Below are 14,531 nucleotides of genomic sequence, written 5' to 3'. Positions count from 1 at the left end.
AGGGAGAATGGGAAGTGACCATAATGTCTTGACCAAAAAAAAAAAAAAAAAAAGTTTCTATGATTGCATTTCCCTGATAAGTCTTCCCGAGTGGTCTTTTATGGCGTCAGTGCCAAAGAATCATAATAGAGAAAGGCCAATTATGGTATGCGTTAGAGCAGTGCTTCTCAAACTTGAATATGGTAGGAATCAGTTGGAGATCTTGTTAAAATGCACAGTAAGCCTGGGGCTGGGCTTCGTCTTTCTGACAATACAGGTGTCAGGATGCTGCCTGTCCAGTGACTAACATTTTGAGTAGCAAGGGATTAGATAACTCTTCCAGGCTACCTTTTTGTGAACTCTCACTTCAGTGACTCAAAAAATCAAATGGCCCGGTATAAACCATAATAAGGGTGATTTTGCCGAAAGTGCTGATTTACGAATTTGAATCATCGAAAAGAGACATCGGAAGGTCAGAATTATTCACAGACCCCTCATTAATGGAAAGCTAATGGGTGAAATGAAGTCATTTAAGGCAAAAGGAAAACAGTAACAAATACCTCAGATGAGTACTAGGGCAAAATTTTCAAAATGTTGCAAGCTGTCTCTGCGCTTGAAGTAGCAATTTACATGCATAATTAGGTGCAATCAACAGTTTTGAAATGTAATATATTTTCTGAGCCCGTATTTACTTATGACAGATGCAAAAAAAAAAAATCTTCTGTGTCCCCCAAAAACAGAAGGGCAGAGAAAGGAAAAATATTTGCATTTAACAATGGGACACTTTACCAGCACTTGCTTAAATTTAGAAAAAATTTAGTTGAAGTATTGTATCTTTATTTTTGATTTACTCTTCACTGAAGCCTCGAAAGAAGTTCCCAAACACATTTTGGAACTAACAAGCATGGAAGAATAATAACTTACCAGTCAGTGATTCCAGCTCCTGTTGGAACTGACATGTAATTTTTATTTCTACACTGTAAAAGGAAAATCTGTCAAATTCAAAACTTGATTTCACAGAACACCACTGACTTGATTCCAGCTTTCGGAAGGGGCTTCATTCTTTGAAGATACCAAAAATCTTGTGGAATAATTGATATAAAAAGATTAATTAAACTGGCAATTTCTTCTTCCTTAATGGAGGTCCTCAGACGAGTGCTCATGGTGAATTTCTGTCATCCTACTGTTTTCAGTAAAACAGACAATGAAAGCTTACTATGCCCTAAGGCACTCTGCTAAGTACTTTACACAGATGATCTAATTTACCATTATAAAAATACTATAAGAATTGATTTATTACAATGTACCAGGGAGGAAATGGAGTAAGTAACTTCTTTTAAAGGCACAAAGCTCTGTATTTCCTTGGCTGGTACATTACTACGTAAACCGCCATAATGTCATTGAAAAAGTACAGTGAATCTCAGACTAAAAGCAAGTTCCTTTTTATTTGTCACAAGTTCCCAATTTAGCAAATGAGCTTGCAATCTAATTTTTCGACATTTTGAAGAAAAAGAGGACTGAGTTATTTCGTCTCCCAACTTTTCCTTCCAAAAGCATGTTCACATTGCATTATCCAGATTGGCTCTCTGCACTGATTCAATTAAAGTGGCAATTAATTTCTGTCACACACAGAGGCAGAGGCAGAGATGAAGAGGCTGCCTTGAAGGACGGGAACCTAACGTTATGTTTTTGTGTAATTGCATCTATTGGGGCAGTGCGGCTTGGAAATATAAAAGTTGTCTTTAAGTTAATGCAAAGCCGTCACGAGGTGAATTTACCTTTCTAGTCTCATAGGCAAGCGTTATCCGTGATGCATTATATGCTAGGGGAAAAAAGCCACCCATGCTAAGAAATGCATGAATAGTTCATTTATCTGGCTGATCCATTTGGGGGCATTACAGAACTCAAAGCCCAGAACAATGGGCTCTATTTAATATTAAACAGATTCTTAATAACCCGCTGTTTCTCTCCAAGGCTGGAAGGTCCCTCCTGGGCGCGCAGAGTCGCCGTAGCTGTTTCCCTGAAGTTGGGAGCTACTCCCCGGGACCGAGTAGTGCTAAATTTAGAAGTCATCCTAATCACCTGATTTAAGAATTCCCAAGTCTACCCTTGTCCTATCTATCCAGATTTACAGACGCAGCTCACCGCCCGGTCTGGGGTCCCTGCCGGCCCGAGGACGCCCTTCCAAGCGCAGGAGAGCTGGCCGGGAGCCGGCGCCCACCGCGGGCACCTGGAGCGGATGCCGGGCAGCGACCTCTCGCCTCTGCCTCTGCCTCCGCCTCCCGCTCCGACCCTCCGCCGCCGACCTTTACGCCAAACTCGGGCGCGCGGTCCAAGCCGCCTCCTCGCCCTGGGCGCCGGGCCCCACCCCTCCCCGGTGCCAGCCCGCGACCGGGCCCGAGGCGAGGGTAGGTGAATTTCCTGCCTGGCATTTGTCGCCGCCTCCGCGGTCCTCGGGCGCCGGCGGGGTGGCGCGGGGCCGCGGCGGCGCGGGAGCGCGGGGATGCTCTCGCGCGCGCGGGAGGGGTGACCCTGGGGACCCGCGCGGCCGCGGGAGGGAGCGCGGGAGGGGCCCGGGGCCGGCGTGGCGGTGGGGGTCGCTGGGGTTGGGGGGGGCGCACCGGCCGGCGGCCCTCCGCCAGCTCCCCTCCTTGCAGGGTTGCCTTCCCTTCCAGGCAAGCCCTGCCTTCCTCCCAGCTCCGCGTCGTGAGAGGGCAAGGGTGAGGGGTCGGCGCCGGGTCAGCGGGCGGGGACGGCAGATATCGCTTACACCTGACCTACCCGACTCTTGTCAGTTTCGCCCGTGCATCTCGGGGGTGTGATTGTTCTTCCAGTAACTTTGCTCAGAGCTTGGAGGGGAGGGGAGACGCCGAGCGGCCCCCGGAGAGGCCGAAAGCAACCGAGATCAGGAGGCCGGGCTGGGGAGCGAGTCCCCGAGCGGCCCCGGGGCTGGGCGCGCGGCTGGGAGGCGTCTCCGCCGCCGGGATGCGCTCGGCTTAGCAGGACTGCCGGGGGCGCCCGAAGGCCACCGCTCCAAGGACGCGCGGCCACCCGCGGCACGCGCTCCCTGGCCCCGGCGCCGCCGGTGCCCGAGCCCAGCGGTGAGCCGAGCTGCGGGGCGCGCGGGCGAAGGGTGGCGGGAGGGAGGGCGCGCGGGAGGCGGCCCCTCCTCGGCGAGCCATGCGTGCCGCGGGCAGCTGAGCAGCCGCCGGGCGCCGCTGCCAAGTCCGCGCTCCGCTTTTGTCTTGCCCTCCAGTGAATGGGAAGATGGAGATGGATGTTGAGGGAGTTTCTCCGCGCCCGGAGCCCATCCCCCGCTCCCAGGGGGCTGGCGGAGCCTGCCAGGCGCCGCCACCGCCGCCCCAGCCCCAGCCGCCGCCCCAGCCCCAGCCGCCGCCGCCGCCGCCGCCGCCGCAGCTGGCTCCGGATGAACTGCCCGGCGAGAGTGCCGGCGCCGAGGACAGCGACGATCCCGAGGCGAGCCCCAACGGCGAGAAGGGAGAGGGCAAGGTAGGTCCACCGCGTTGGCGCTGTGACACCTTTCGAACGGAACCAGGGCGCTCTAGGGGTGGCTGTCACTTTAACCCCTCCGCTCCCCCACCCCCTTCCAGTCCGTGTGGTGGTGGGGGTTGCAGATGCGGGGAAGGCGTGCGGTGGAAGGGAGTCCATCGATGGGCGATAGTGACTTTCTGAACGGGAAGGCGGGTGCAGAAGTCTGCCCCGGTTTCCGAACGCAGTGTTGTGCGTGCCAAGAAAAGTCTTCTGCTCCATGCGATGTGGTGCCACGGCAGCGCGCAGCACCTCAGGAGAGCAGGATGGAGAGACCTCCGCTTGCCCGCACCGTGTCACCAGGGCTTATTTAGATGATCTAGGTCAAGGGGAAACCTATGTCTTCAGGGGCTGCCAAGTGGCTTCTGAGACTCCTTGGAGGGAGGGGACATCAACCTAAAGATGGAAACAGTGGGAGCAAAGTTTGGCTCTTTTGCAGAATGGTGAGCGCTGCCTTTCCCGGCTCTGAGCCGGAGGTCCTGCTCCCCACCTGGCATCCTCCCTCTGGGGAGGGCAGGGACCCAGTGCCTGGCAGCAGGTGAGCCCAGGACATCCTGGCAGCCCTGCTGTGTCATTGTGGAGCAGGGGATAGCGGCTACTCACTGTGGATAACTCCCTCCTTAGGTAATTGGATTCCACTAGGAAATGGCTCAAATGCCATTTTCAGGGGCTGCTGTTTGTTCTGTTGAGAAAATTGTCAAGGAAAGGAAATGCATAGAAAGTAATGCCTCGATAATGTTATTAGAGTCTGCTGATGACCGCTGTGGCTCTGAGCAGGGTTTTCTTTCTTCCATACACGGAGTTCAGTTTCGCGGAAGCTAGCGTTGCGCCCTGGTATCTCTACCCGGTGGATTACACGTATTTGTCAATCCATTTTGAAACTGGCTGCTTAATGTTGGGGAAAAGTTGGTCCAACAAATCAGAATATTGGAACCAAGGAAGAGGCAGTCAGGACACTTTCTCATTCTGGTTCACTGAAGGACGTGTGCAGGGAGACAGCCTCTGTTCCCCGTGAGGGAAGAATTGTGTGTCGTGAAGTGCCTCCCCTGGGAGGGTGCCCTGCTCTCTGTTGGATCTCTCCCAAGGTGCCAGTGGACTAAACAAATACCCAAAGCGTGCCGGGATCATGTTGAGTGTGGCCTTTCTGTCCTTGGAGACAGGCTCACTGTAACAAGTTGGTATTTGTGAATGCTCAGAATGGTTTTGCATGGTGATACTGAGCGAAGGGCTGACAGTGTCGTTTATCTACCAAAATCAATATTATAATTTCAGTGGCATTCCAGCAAGGAACTGGCATTGGAACACCCTCTAGACTGGACCTGGGTGATGCGGGCAAGATTTACATGGTAAAACCATGAGACATTTTTAATATCCTGACGTCCTCGGCTTTTCAGCCACACTCAATTTCATGAAAATTGAATTCCGTCATGACTGCATATTTACTACTGCCAATGACCGCACTCAGTTTTGTGAAATAACCCTCACTGAGCATCATAGGACCTAATCGAACTTTCAGGCCCTTTCACAAAATAGGTGTGGGGCATGATTAAAATCTCCAGCCAGGGCTGCCCACACCCACATGGTTGGTTCGTTTGCCCTGAGCAAGAGAAATCCTGCCATCAACAAAAATCTGCGCTTACTTGTTTCCTTGGGATGCGCCGTGCAGACTGTCTGATGTTCTGCCGGTTGTGAGGAGCCAGGCAGGCAGTGCCCTGCAAGTACACAGCAGGTGAGGAGAGGCCTGGAAGTGGGTTGATGACATTTCGTTAATTAGCATGTGCAGGGAACTGAATATTCCCCTGATGTGATTTGCTTTCTGTGTGTCTGCAATTTCTGGAGCTGGAAACAACATACCACTTTTTTTTCCCCTCCAGGTGTTTGCCTTAAAAAATGACGATGCCTCCTTCTCTTTGCCCCGAAATCAGCTGTGTTAACCCTTTGCTCGTCTCTGCTCCGCTCCGACTGGTCCTTCTAAGAGTCGGAGGGCGGTTGCTCTGTTCCAGACTTTAATAACTCTTTTAGTCTCTGATGGATCTGAAGGCAACTTACACATTGATTTTTCTTAGCAAGTTCTTTTTTCATTAGTGGGAAGGCCTTTGGGTGTCTGATCAAATTATTCTGCTAAAATATAACTGGAAAAACAAATGGATAAAGCAGAAGGTGGTTTTACCAAATTGGGGGGATTTTGGGGTGCTATCTCCCCCTTTCCTCTACCCACAAGTGTGAGGAAAGTAGTGACTTTTTTTTTTTTTCCAGAATCTGGTTGGGGGCCATGATTTAATTTTCCAATGACTTTACCCCAGTTCTCTTATTGGAAAAGAAATCGGAGCTTAGTGCCAGATGAGCTTGTCTTCAAAATTGCAGGTTCATGGCCATGCGTCCTCAGAAAGTCTCTGGAAGAGACTTTGGATCTGTTAGGAGATTTTTTTTAGGCCAGCGTTTCATGACATGACTGGCACTGTCTGTTCCTAGAATAACGTTGCTTGATTCCTCTTTCTAACTAACTGTTCTTCAGAGAAATGTTACAGCAGCTCCATGCTGTGTGTGCTCCCATCCCATGAATTGGAGAAGATCCCAGACCATCTCTTCCTCCCCTGGGCTTTAAAGGCAGGCTTATCTCCAACCCTCTGAGAGGCAGTCTCCTCTCCTTGCGGTGACATCCAAAGACAACGTGGTGACCCCCGCGAGGTCCTGGTGAGAGGTTTGCTCACCTAGGATCTCGAGAACTTCGTCACGTCTGAAAAGAAGTTCTCCAAACCGACAAACTCTTTCCTCCCAGTCTGAAGAGGTGAAGATGAAGCAGTCACTCCCCTTGAGTGAGACACCTTCCCAGTCTTCTCACCCCTGGACTGGACCATCCCCAAAACCATCTTGCAGGGTTCTCTATTGCCCATAATATTTCATCCTTTAAGTGACTTTTAAAACCTTTCTGAGATGCTCTGCTTACCCTAAATAACACTTGAATGTTCTGAAACTTGGTTTGGAAAAAGGTTTTTTTTTTTTTTTTTTTTTTTCAGATTGAAGTATAGTCAGTTGCAATGTGTCAATTTCTAGTGAAAAAGTTTTTTTTTAAGGTTCCTTTGTGTTGAAACACCCCTATTTCTTACTCTATCTGTGTTAGCTAGTTGCTTACACGAATGTGTGGGTTCTGCTTCCCCCCACTCCTCTGTCTCTCTCTCTGACACACACACAGACACACACACACCATCTGCTGTGATGTTTTGTGTAGAGGTGTGTATTTGTGTGTACAGCCATCAGGTCACATGACCAAACTCTCTTCTCTAGTTCAGCTCTTACTAAAGCCCTGGTTTGCAAGATAATCTTGTGATTGTGGACTAGAGAGCTCCCAGTGATGCTTCAGCGATGGGCTTGACTCAAGACTCACCTGACTTCCATTCCATCAGCAATGCTGTCCTAAACTGCTAATTTTCCGGAGAATGCTGTTGGCAGTCTCTCATGCGCCCGTTTTTAAAAGCCTTTTCATTTTGAAATAATTTCAGATTTATAGAAGAATGGGAAAGATAAGACAGGGAGTTTCCACATACCACTGATCCAGCTTCATGTTAATGCTAACATCCTGCTTAATCATGGTCTGTAAATTACAGTAAAGAAATTAACACGGGTGCATTACTGTTAGGGAAGTGCGTCCAATGTTTGTTGAGTGAATGTGTAACATGTGGATGTTTTTCATTCTATCCTTCAAGGAGGTAAGAGATTTTTTATTTTTTAACACCTGAAAAGCTCCATGAGAGGGTATTTAAGAGTTACATTTAACTTCAGATTTAACGATTCACCCTTTTTCTGGTGGTAGGAACAGCTCCTGAAGGCAGGCAGGGTGGAGGCTGCAGTGAGCCCCATGGGAGGGGTACCTTTGGCAAAGCTCTTAAGTGCTGTTAACTGGCGGGTGGGGGGGTGTGTGTGCTAGTCTCTTATTTTATCCCGGAGGGCACTCCTGCTCCAGGTAAGATAGGGTTTGTCAGTACACAGAGGACAGCGAATTCTCAAGTGGCAGGTAGAGGAGAAAAGGCGATTGATAAAACCCAGCCAGTTCATTCTGATGCCTGACCCCTCGGGAGTTGGTTCCTGGCATGAAAAATAACGGAAGCCCTTTCCTTTCTGTGCTGTGTTCGCCAGGTGAACTGTGACTCCCGGCACAGAGGCAGACACTTGCCCTGAGTAGGTAGGATTCTGCTGTGATCGGGGGTTGGCTTTCTGATTAAGAGTGAAATTAAAAGGGGAAAGATGTAGCTCAAGGGCTAGAGCCCATGCTTAGCATGCAGGCTGTCCTGGGTTCAATCCCCAGTCCCTCCTCGAAAGATAAATAAGTAAACCTGATTACCTCGCCACCCCCTTCCAGGAAAAAAGTAAATAAAAAAAAAATTAAAATTAAAAAAAAAGCCTCTTAAGAGTGAAATCAGGAAGACCACACGTGATCTTGGTTCTCTCCTTCACTGGCTGCGGGAGCTCTCCCTGGGGATGGGTTTACCGCGGAGGCCAAGTGATGGCGTGGCAGGGAGTTCGGACATTCTTTGCTAAAGAGTAGGTCCAGAGTGGAGGTTTGCGCCTGTTTCCATGGCCCAGGAAGTTTCCCTGATGTGGGAATTTCACCGATCAGTACATTTAAAAGAAAGTGAGGAGACAGGAATGGAATTCACTTGTATTTATTGTGTGACCAGAAGAAGATATTACATCATTTCATGAATAAAGGACATTGAAGCACAAAAAAGAACAAATAAATGGGCAGCGTTGAAATCGGTGCTAAGAAGGATGCATTTTCTCAGAGAAGGGGGCTGTCTTCCCTTGTAGATGTTGTCTTAAAGCCTTCTGGAGCTTGGCCAGAAACCAGGGCAGTAGCAGGCGGAGCACACTCTTTACAGGTGGGGCCACTTCACACATTTCTAAGATACAGCGTTGGCCTGTCTCACAGGGCCCAGGAGTAGCCCGGTGAAAGGAGACTGTGGGACACGCAGGGACACTGGCCAGTGAGTGACACCTTCTCCGTGGTTTGCCTCCCCATAACCGAAGGCCCAGGCTGCGTCCTGTTCATGAGAACAGGCGGCTTGTCCATCCTTCCCTGGCTCCCATCTCCACCCCTTTCCCAAACTGGCTGCCTGTCCCCAGGTTACAGCCCCTAGAGTTGACAATCTATCTTCTTTGTATTTGTGTATATATATTTTTGTTGAAGGATAGTCAGTTTACAATGTTGTCAATTTCTGGTGCCCAGCACAGTGCTTCAGTCCTACATGAACATACACATATATTCGTTTTCATATTCTTTTTCACCATAAGTTACTACAAGATATTGAATATAGTTCTCTGTGCTGTACAATGTAAACTTATTGTTTATCTGCTTTATATATATTAGTATCTGTAAACCTCAAACTCCCAATTTATCCCTTCCCACTCTCTTCCCCCTGGTAACTGTAAGTTTGTTTTCTATGTCTGTGAGTCTGTTTCTGTTTTGTAAATAAGTTCATTTGTCATTGTTTTAGATTTCACATATGGTATTTTTCTTTCTCTTTCTGACTTACTTCACTTAGAATGACATTCTGTAGGGCCATCCATGTTGCAGCAAATGGCATTTTATTCTTTTTTATGGCTGAGTAGTATTCCATTGTATAAATGTATCACAACTTCTTTATCCAGTCATCTGTTGATGGACATTTAGAGTGTTTCCATGTCTTGGCTGCTGTGAGCATTGGGGTGCATGTGTCTTTTTGAATTAAGTTTCCCTCTGGATATATGCCCAGGAGTGGAATGGCTGGATCACATGGTAAGTCTGTTTTTAATCTTTTGAGGACTCTCCATACTGTTTTCCACAATGGCCATCATTCAAAAGTCCACCAACAATAACTGCTGGAGAGGCTGTGGAGAAAAGGGAACCCTCCTACACTGCTGGTGGGAATGTGGTTTGGTGTAGCCGTCGTGAAAGAAAATCTGTTTTCTTTCTAAAGAAAGATTTATTGGCATATACTCTATAGCTAGTAAAATTCACCCTTTTAAAGCATGCAGTTCAATGAGTTTTGACAAATGTATACACCTGTGTAGCCACCACCCCAAACAGGATGTGGAAGGTTTCCATTACCCCCAAAGGGTTCCTTTGTGTTCCTCTGCAGATAACCCCCTCACCCCACCTTTTGAGTTAAGGAACTTCTGGAGGGAAAAGCAACCCTGAGGACCTAGCAGTTTACTGCTGCTGTGATGTTTGAGAATGCATGCAAAGTCTGGATTTGGATGCACCAATTTAATTGCAGCGTCTAGCAGAGATTTGCATCTCTGAGGCCATCAGACATAGAGACGCAACGGTCAGCTAACACCCCCACTTGGGCTCCGGTGTATAGTTTCATTTTTCTCCCATATTATTTTCTCCTCAGCAGTGTAAGCGCTGTCTTTGAGAACCTAGAAGTTCTCTCAAGGGTTAATCTCATGCCGGATTAAGTAGGAAGGTCTAGCCTTCTTCAGAGCCAGACTGAGTGTCTGTCTGGTGCCAAGTAGGTAAAGCAGAATCCTCCAGAAGCTGTGTTCCAGCTGAGGCTCACCGCACTGTCTGGAAAACGGCCTTGCTCTCTGCTGATGATTCATCAGAAAAATGAGCGAGGTAATTGAATTGGGGATTTAAAAGAATCAAGGAAAAGACGCGCATTCGACTGCTGGCACTGTCGTAAGAAATTCTGTTACCGTGCAGTGTGGCCCAGGTGACACGCCATCTCAGGGGACTCTTGGGCAAGTGCTGGCGGCTGAGTTTTGGGCCCTGATCAGTTACAAGGGGGCACCCTTCGCTGCTGCCGACTCAGGGCGGGGCGCGAGGATGCTGGGTTGCAATGTGGGTCTGTCTGTGGGTGCCTCCCCGGACGTGTTGATCAGACCTGGGAGGGCATCTGGGTCCTGCAGGGGGAGACATGACAACCAGAGAAACGAGCTCAGAGGAATTTTCCGAGGAAGAGATCATTCTCCTTCCCTGCGTGGCAGTGATGGAAACTAACAAGACGTGCGCCCGCTTCATCGGAGAAGGGAACAAATTTTGCTTCCATCGCTGTGGATAAGTTGATTTGTAGAGATTGAATGAAAGAACCAGCTTTGGGCAAGCTGAAGGTCTAACCGACTCTCCTCTAGAGCCGTGGTTCTCAAGCGGGGACAGGTTTGTCTTCCCTCTGCCCGCCTGGGACATCCAGGAATACCTGCAAGTGATTTTGGTTGTCCCCCGGGGGTGGGGCACCCTTGGCATCTTTTGGGCAGAAGCCAAGGATGCTGCTGCCTGTCCCCCAATGCTCCCACAGTGAACCATCCGGCCCCCTTGTCAGCACTGCCTGGGTTGGAAACCCTGGCCTAGAGAATGTTCTAGATTTTCTGGCCTTGCCTTTGTATATGCTTCATGAGGGTAATATTTTGCAGGGAAGATTTAGACAGATAACATCTAAGCCTTTTCCTTGTTAGAGAGTCATCAGAACCCCCCAGCCTGTGAATTCACCCTTTGGTCGGATCTAATTCTAAGAGACAGGTCTGAGGAGAAAGTTCTTAACACCAAGAATTCCAAGCATCGCCCTTGCTTTTTTAGCGAAACCGACGCTCATTAAGACTCTTTCTGCCGCCTTGATGTGGGGACATAGGACTCCTGTTCCCTAAAAATAATTTTATTCGACTGTAACAAAGATTCTCTCTGTGCCCGAGTATGTATGCTTTGTGTTTCCAAATCAGTGAATTCAAATCCTGTGGCTGTTAACACTCTTATTAGATTTTGCTACAAGCATTTTCCTGCCTTGTACAATATTTATTAATCCAAGTTACGACTTTTCAAATCAAGAAAAACATTGTATCCCAAATAGTTTACATGTTCTCTTTTCAAAAACACAGTCTCCAGCCAAGACAGTTAGCCCTGTGAAGTATTGGTGTCCAACGAAGTAAGTTGTGTTGGAAGAAAGCTGCTTCAGCTTGCCTGATGGCTCTAAAAACTGGTGAGTGTGTGTGTGTGTGTGTGTGTGTTCTAATAAAACTTTATTTGTGGGGAGGGGCAAGATAGGGGTAGGAGATTAAAAGGTACAAACTACTATGTGTGAAATAAATAAGCTACCAGGATAGTTCACACAACACAGGGGATCGAGCAAATATTTTATAATAATTATAAGTGGAATATAACCTTTAAAAATTGTGAATCACTATGTTGTAAAAACTGTTAAAAGTACCAAAGGGAAAGGGGGTGGGAAGGGATAAATTGGGAGTTGGGGATTTGCAGATACTAACTACTATATGTAAAATAGATAAACAACAAGCTTCTTCTGGGAACCATATTCAGTATCTTGCAGTAACCTATAATATAAAAGAACATGAAAAGGAATATATGTGTGTATATGCATGACGGGGACATGATGCTGGACACCAGAAACTGACACATTGTAACTGACTGTACTTCAATTAAAAAAAAAAAAAACTGTTTAAAGTGTAGGAGCTGTCCAGATTCCATTTTTAATTTTGGTAAGCCTGAGGCAGGAAATTCTTGGTTAACAAGGAAAATTCTGTTGCCTCCACCCCAAATCTTAAACAATTTACTCAATCAAACTTGTGATGTTAACTTTATTAAACCAAGAAATTAACTACCAGTCTGTGTGAGATGGCCAGGGGAGGGCTTCGCTCCAGTGAAAATGTTCTCAGCCTGACGTGGGAAATTTGAGCGTGATACTTCATTTCTGAGGTTGGCCACCTTTGTCTGCAAAGGGCCAGGTAGTAACTATTTTTGGCTTTGTGAGCCATGCAGTCTGGGCCTCAGCCACTAAACTGTGCTGTTGCAGAGTTATACACAACCTGGAGATAAACGGGTGTGGTTGCGTCCCAATAACATTTTGTTTCCCAAAGCAGGTGCTGGCTAGGCTCAGTCTGGCCCTCAGACCCACAGCGAGCCCACCCCAGGCAACTTTATTTCAGGCAAATGCATCATTCCTGTTCTGTTCCTTGCAAAGACCAGGATTAAAATCAACTCCAGGACCGTCTTCAAAGACTCCAGGTTGGGAATCACTGCAGGAGGCACTTAAGTGCTGGTCTCAGGCCATCAACAAGCAAAAAGGGCACCCTATACACACAAGTTGATCCTTTTTTTTATTATTGAAGTACAGTCCGTTACAGTGTGTCAATTTCTGGTGTCCAGCATCATGTTTCAGTCATATGTATACATACATTTATTCCTTTTCCTCTTCTTTTTCACCATAAGTTACTACAAGATATTGAATATAGTCTCCTGTACTATACAATATAAACTTGTTGTTTATCTATTTTACATATAGTAGTTAGTATCTGCAAACCTCAAATTCCCAATTTATCCCTTCCCACCCCTTTTTCCCCCTGTTAACCTTAGGTTTACAAATTGTTTTTTATTAAAAAGTGAGGCAGTGTTCATGAAAATGATCTGAAAGTGTCTGTTAGGTTACTACAAAAATACCAGTCATTCTTTAATATTTGCTAGACTTCAGATTTGGTGAAGAATTAGGTGGGGACAAAAAAGAAATCAGCATTTCAAGACATAGTCTCCGATTCCCTGAATGAAGATTCTGCTCCGTTGAATCAGCCACGTTTTCTTCAATTGTAACAGCCAGCACACGTGCACACACAGACATTCTCACACACACACACACATACACACACACACACACACCTTTGCGTTGGCTTCCATATGAGCAGGTGTCATACAAACAACTTCATGAGTAGAGCCTCTGCTGCCTTGTTAGAAGGAGCCTGTTGCGTCTGTGGAACTGGTTTCACCATGAGACTCAGCTGAAGAAAGCTCGTAACACTTATAGGATGTCCGGCACCGCCTCTTCCCCTATTTCCAGGAAGCATTAAGAATGAAAAATTTCACATATGAGTGATATCATATGGTATTTTTCTTCCTCTTTCTGGACTGCTATATATAAAATAGATAAAAAGTAAGTTTCTTCTGTAGAGCACAGGGAAATATATTCAATAACTTGCAGTAGCTCATGATGAAAAAGAATATGAAAATGAATATATGTATGTATACCCATGACTGGGATGAGATGCTAGACACCAGAAATTGGCACATTCTAACTGACTATACTTCAGTAAAAAAAAAAAAAGAATCAGAGATTTCAAAGCTTTTCAGCTGCAGTAGAGCGAGCACTCTGTATCTGTCTGTGGAAGAGGCTAGTGAATTAGTTATCTTTGCTGTGTAGCAAATTACCCCCAAATGTAGCAGCTTAACAAACAAAACATGTATTATTTCACACAATTTCCTTAGGTCGAGAATTCCAGCGTCTTATGTGAATGGTTCTGGATCAGGGTCTCTTCTGAAGCTACAGCACATAGGTGTCCCCTCCAGAACAAGCCCTCCAAGAGAGAGGAAGCTGGAAGGGCCAGTGTCCTTCTGACTTAGTCTGGGAAGTCACTCTTGGTCATGTGGACAGTGCCCAATTTTTTTTTTTTTAATTGAGGTCTAGTCAGTTACAACGTGTCAATTTCTGGTGTCCAGCATCATATTTCAGTCATGCATGAATATACATATATTCATTTTCATATTCTTTTTCATCTTGAGCTACTACAAGTTATTGAATATATTTCCGTGTGCTGTACAGCATAAACTTGTTTATTTATTTTGTATATAGTAGTCAGTATTTGCAAATCTCAAACTCCCAGTTTATCCCTTCCCACCCTGTCCCCTCTGGCAACCACAAGTCTGTGTTCTGTGTCTGTGAGCTGGACAGAGCCCTGTTGGGGGCACAGGTCAGCCCTGTTCAGTGTGGCAGGGACGCGCAGGGGTGTGGACACCAGAAGGTGGACTCCTGTAGCCAGTTACTTGGAAAGATTCTTCAATTAGAGATTCTTCAAAGGTCCTTTTTGAACCAGTGAAGCCATGCTAACCTAGGCTTTTCACATAGAGATGTAAAACTTCACCTGCATGTGATGGGTTCAGAATTTGTCTTTTTCTATGCCATTAATAACACCTGTCGGATCCACTAGCTGGACAGGGTAGTGGATGCTGGTGGTTCAGCTAAAAAAAA

The 14,531-nt window shown here is 46.9% G+C and overlaps 1 protein-coding gene across 1 annotated transcript; it reads right to left on the bottom strand.

Moving 5' to 3' along the window:
- Window positions 1-2,677: 2,677 nt before the first annotated feature.
- Window positions 2,678-3,483, bottom strand: LOC141573804 (uncharacterized). The gene is given in 3 exon segments (XM_074345366.1): window positions 2,678-2,829; window positions 2,832-3,080; window positions 3,083-3,483. Coding segments are annotated over 3 exon segments (516 nt in total). The 5' UTR covers window positions 3,291-3,483; the 3' UTR covers window positions 2,678-2,770.
- Window positions 3,484-14,531: the final 11,048 nt, after the last annotated feature.

Source organism: Camelus bactrianus, chromosome 17, assembly GCF_048773025.1.
Source record: "Camelus bactrianus isolate YW-2024 breed Bactrian camel chromosome 17, ASM4877302v1, whole genome shotgun sequence".
NCBI classification, from domain to species: Eukaryota; Metazoa; Chordata; class Mammalia; order Artiodactyla; family Camelidae; genus Camelus; species Camelus bactrianus.
The sequence above is the reverse complement of the archived record's forward strand: the minus strand, read 5'-3'. Positions and strand labels throughout refer to the sequence as shown.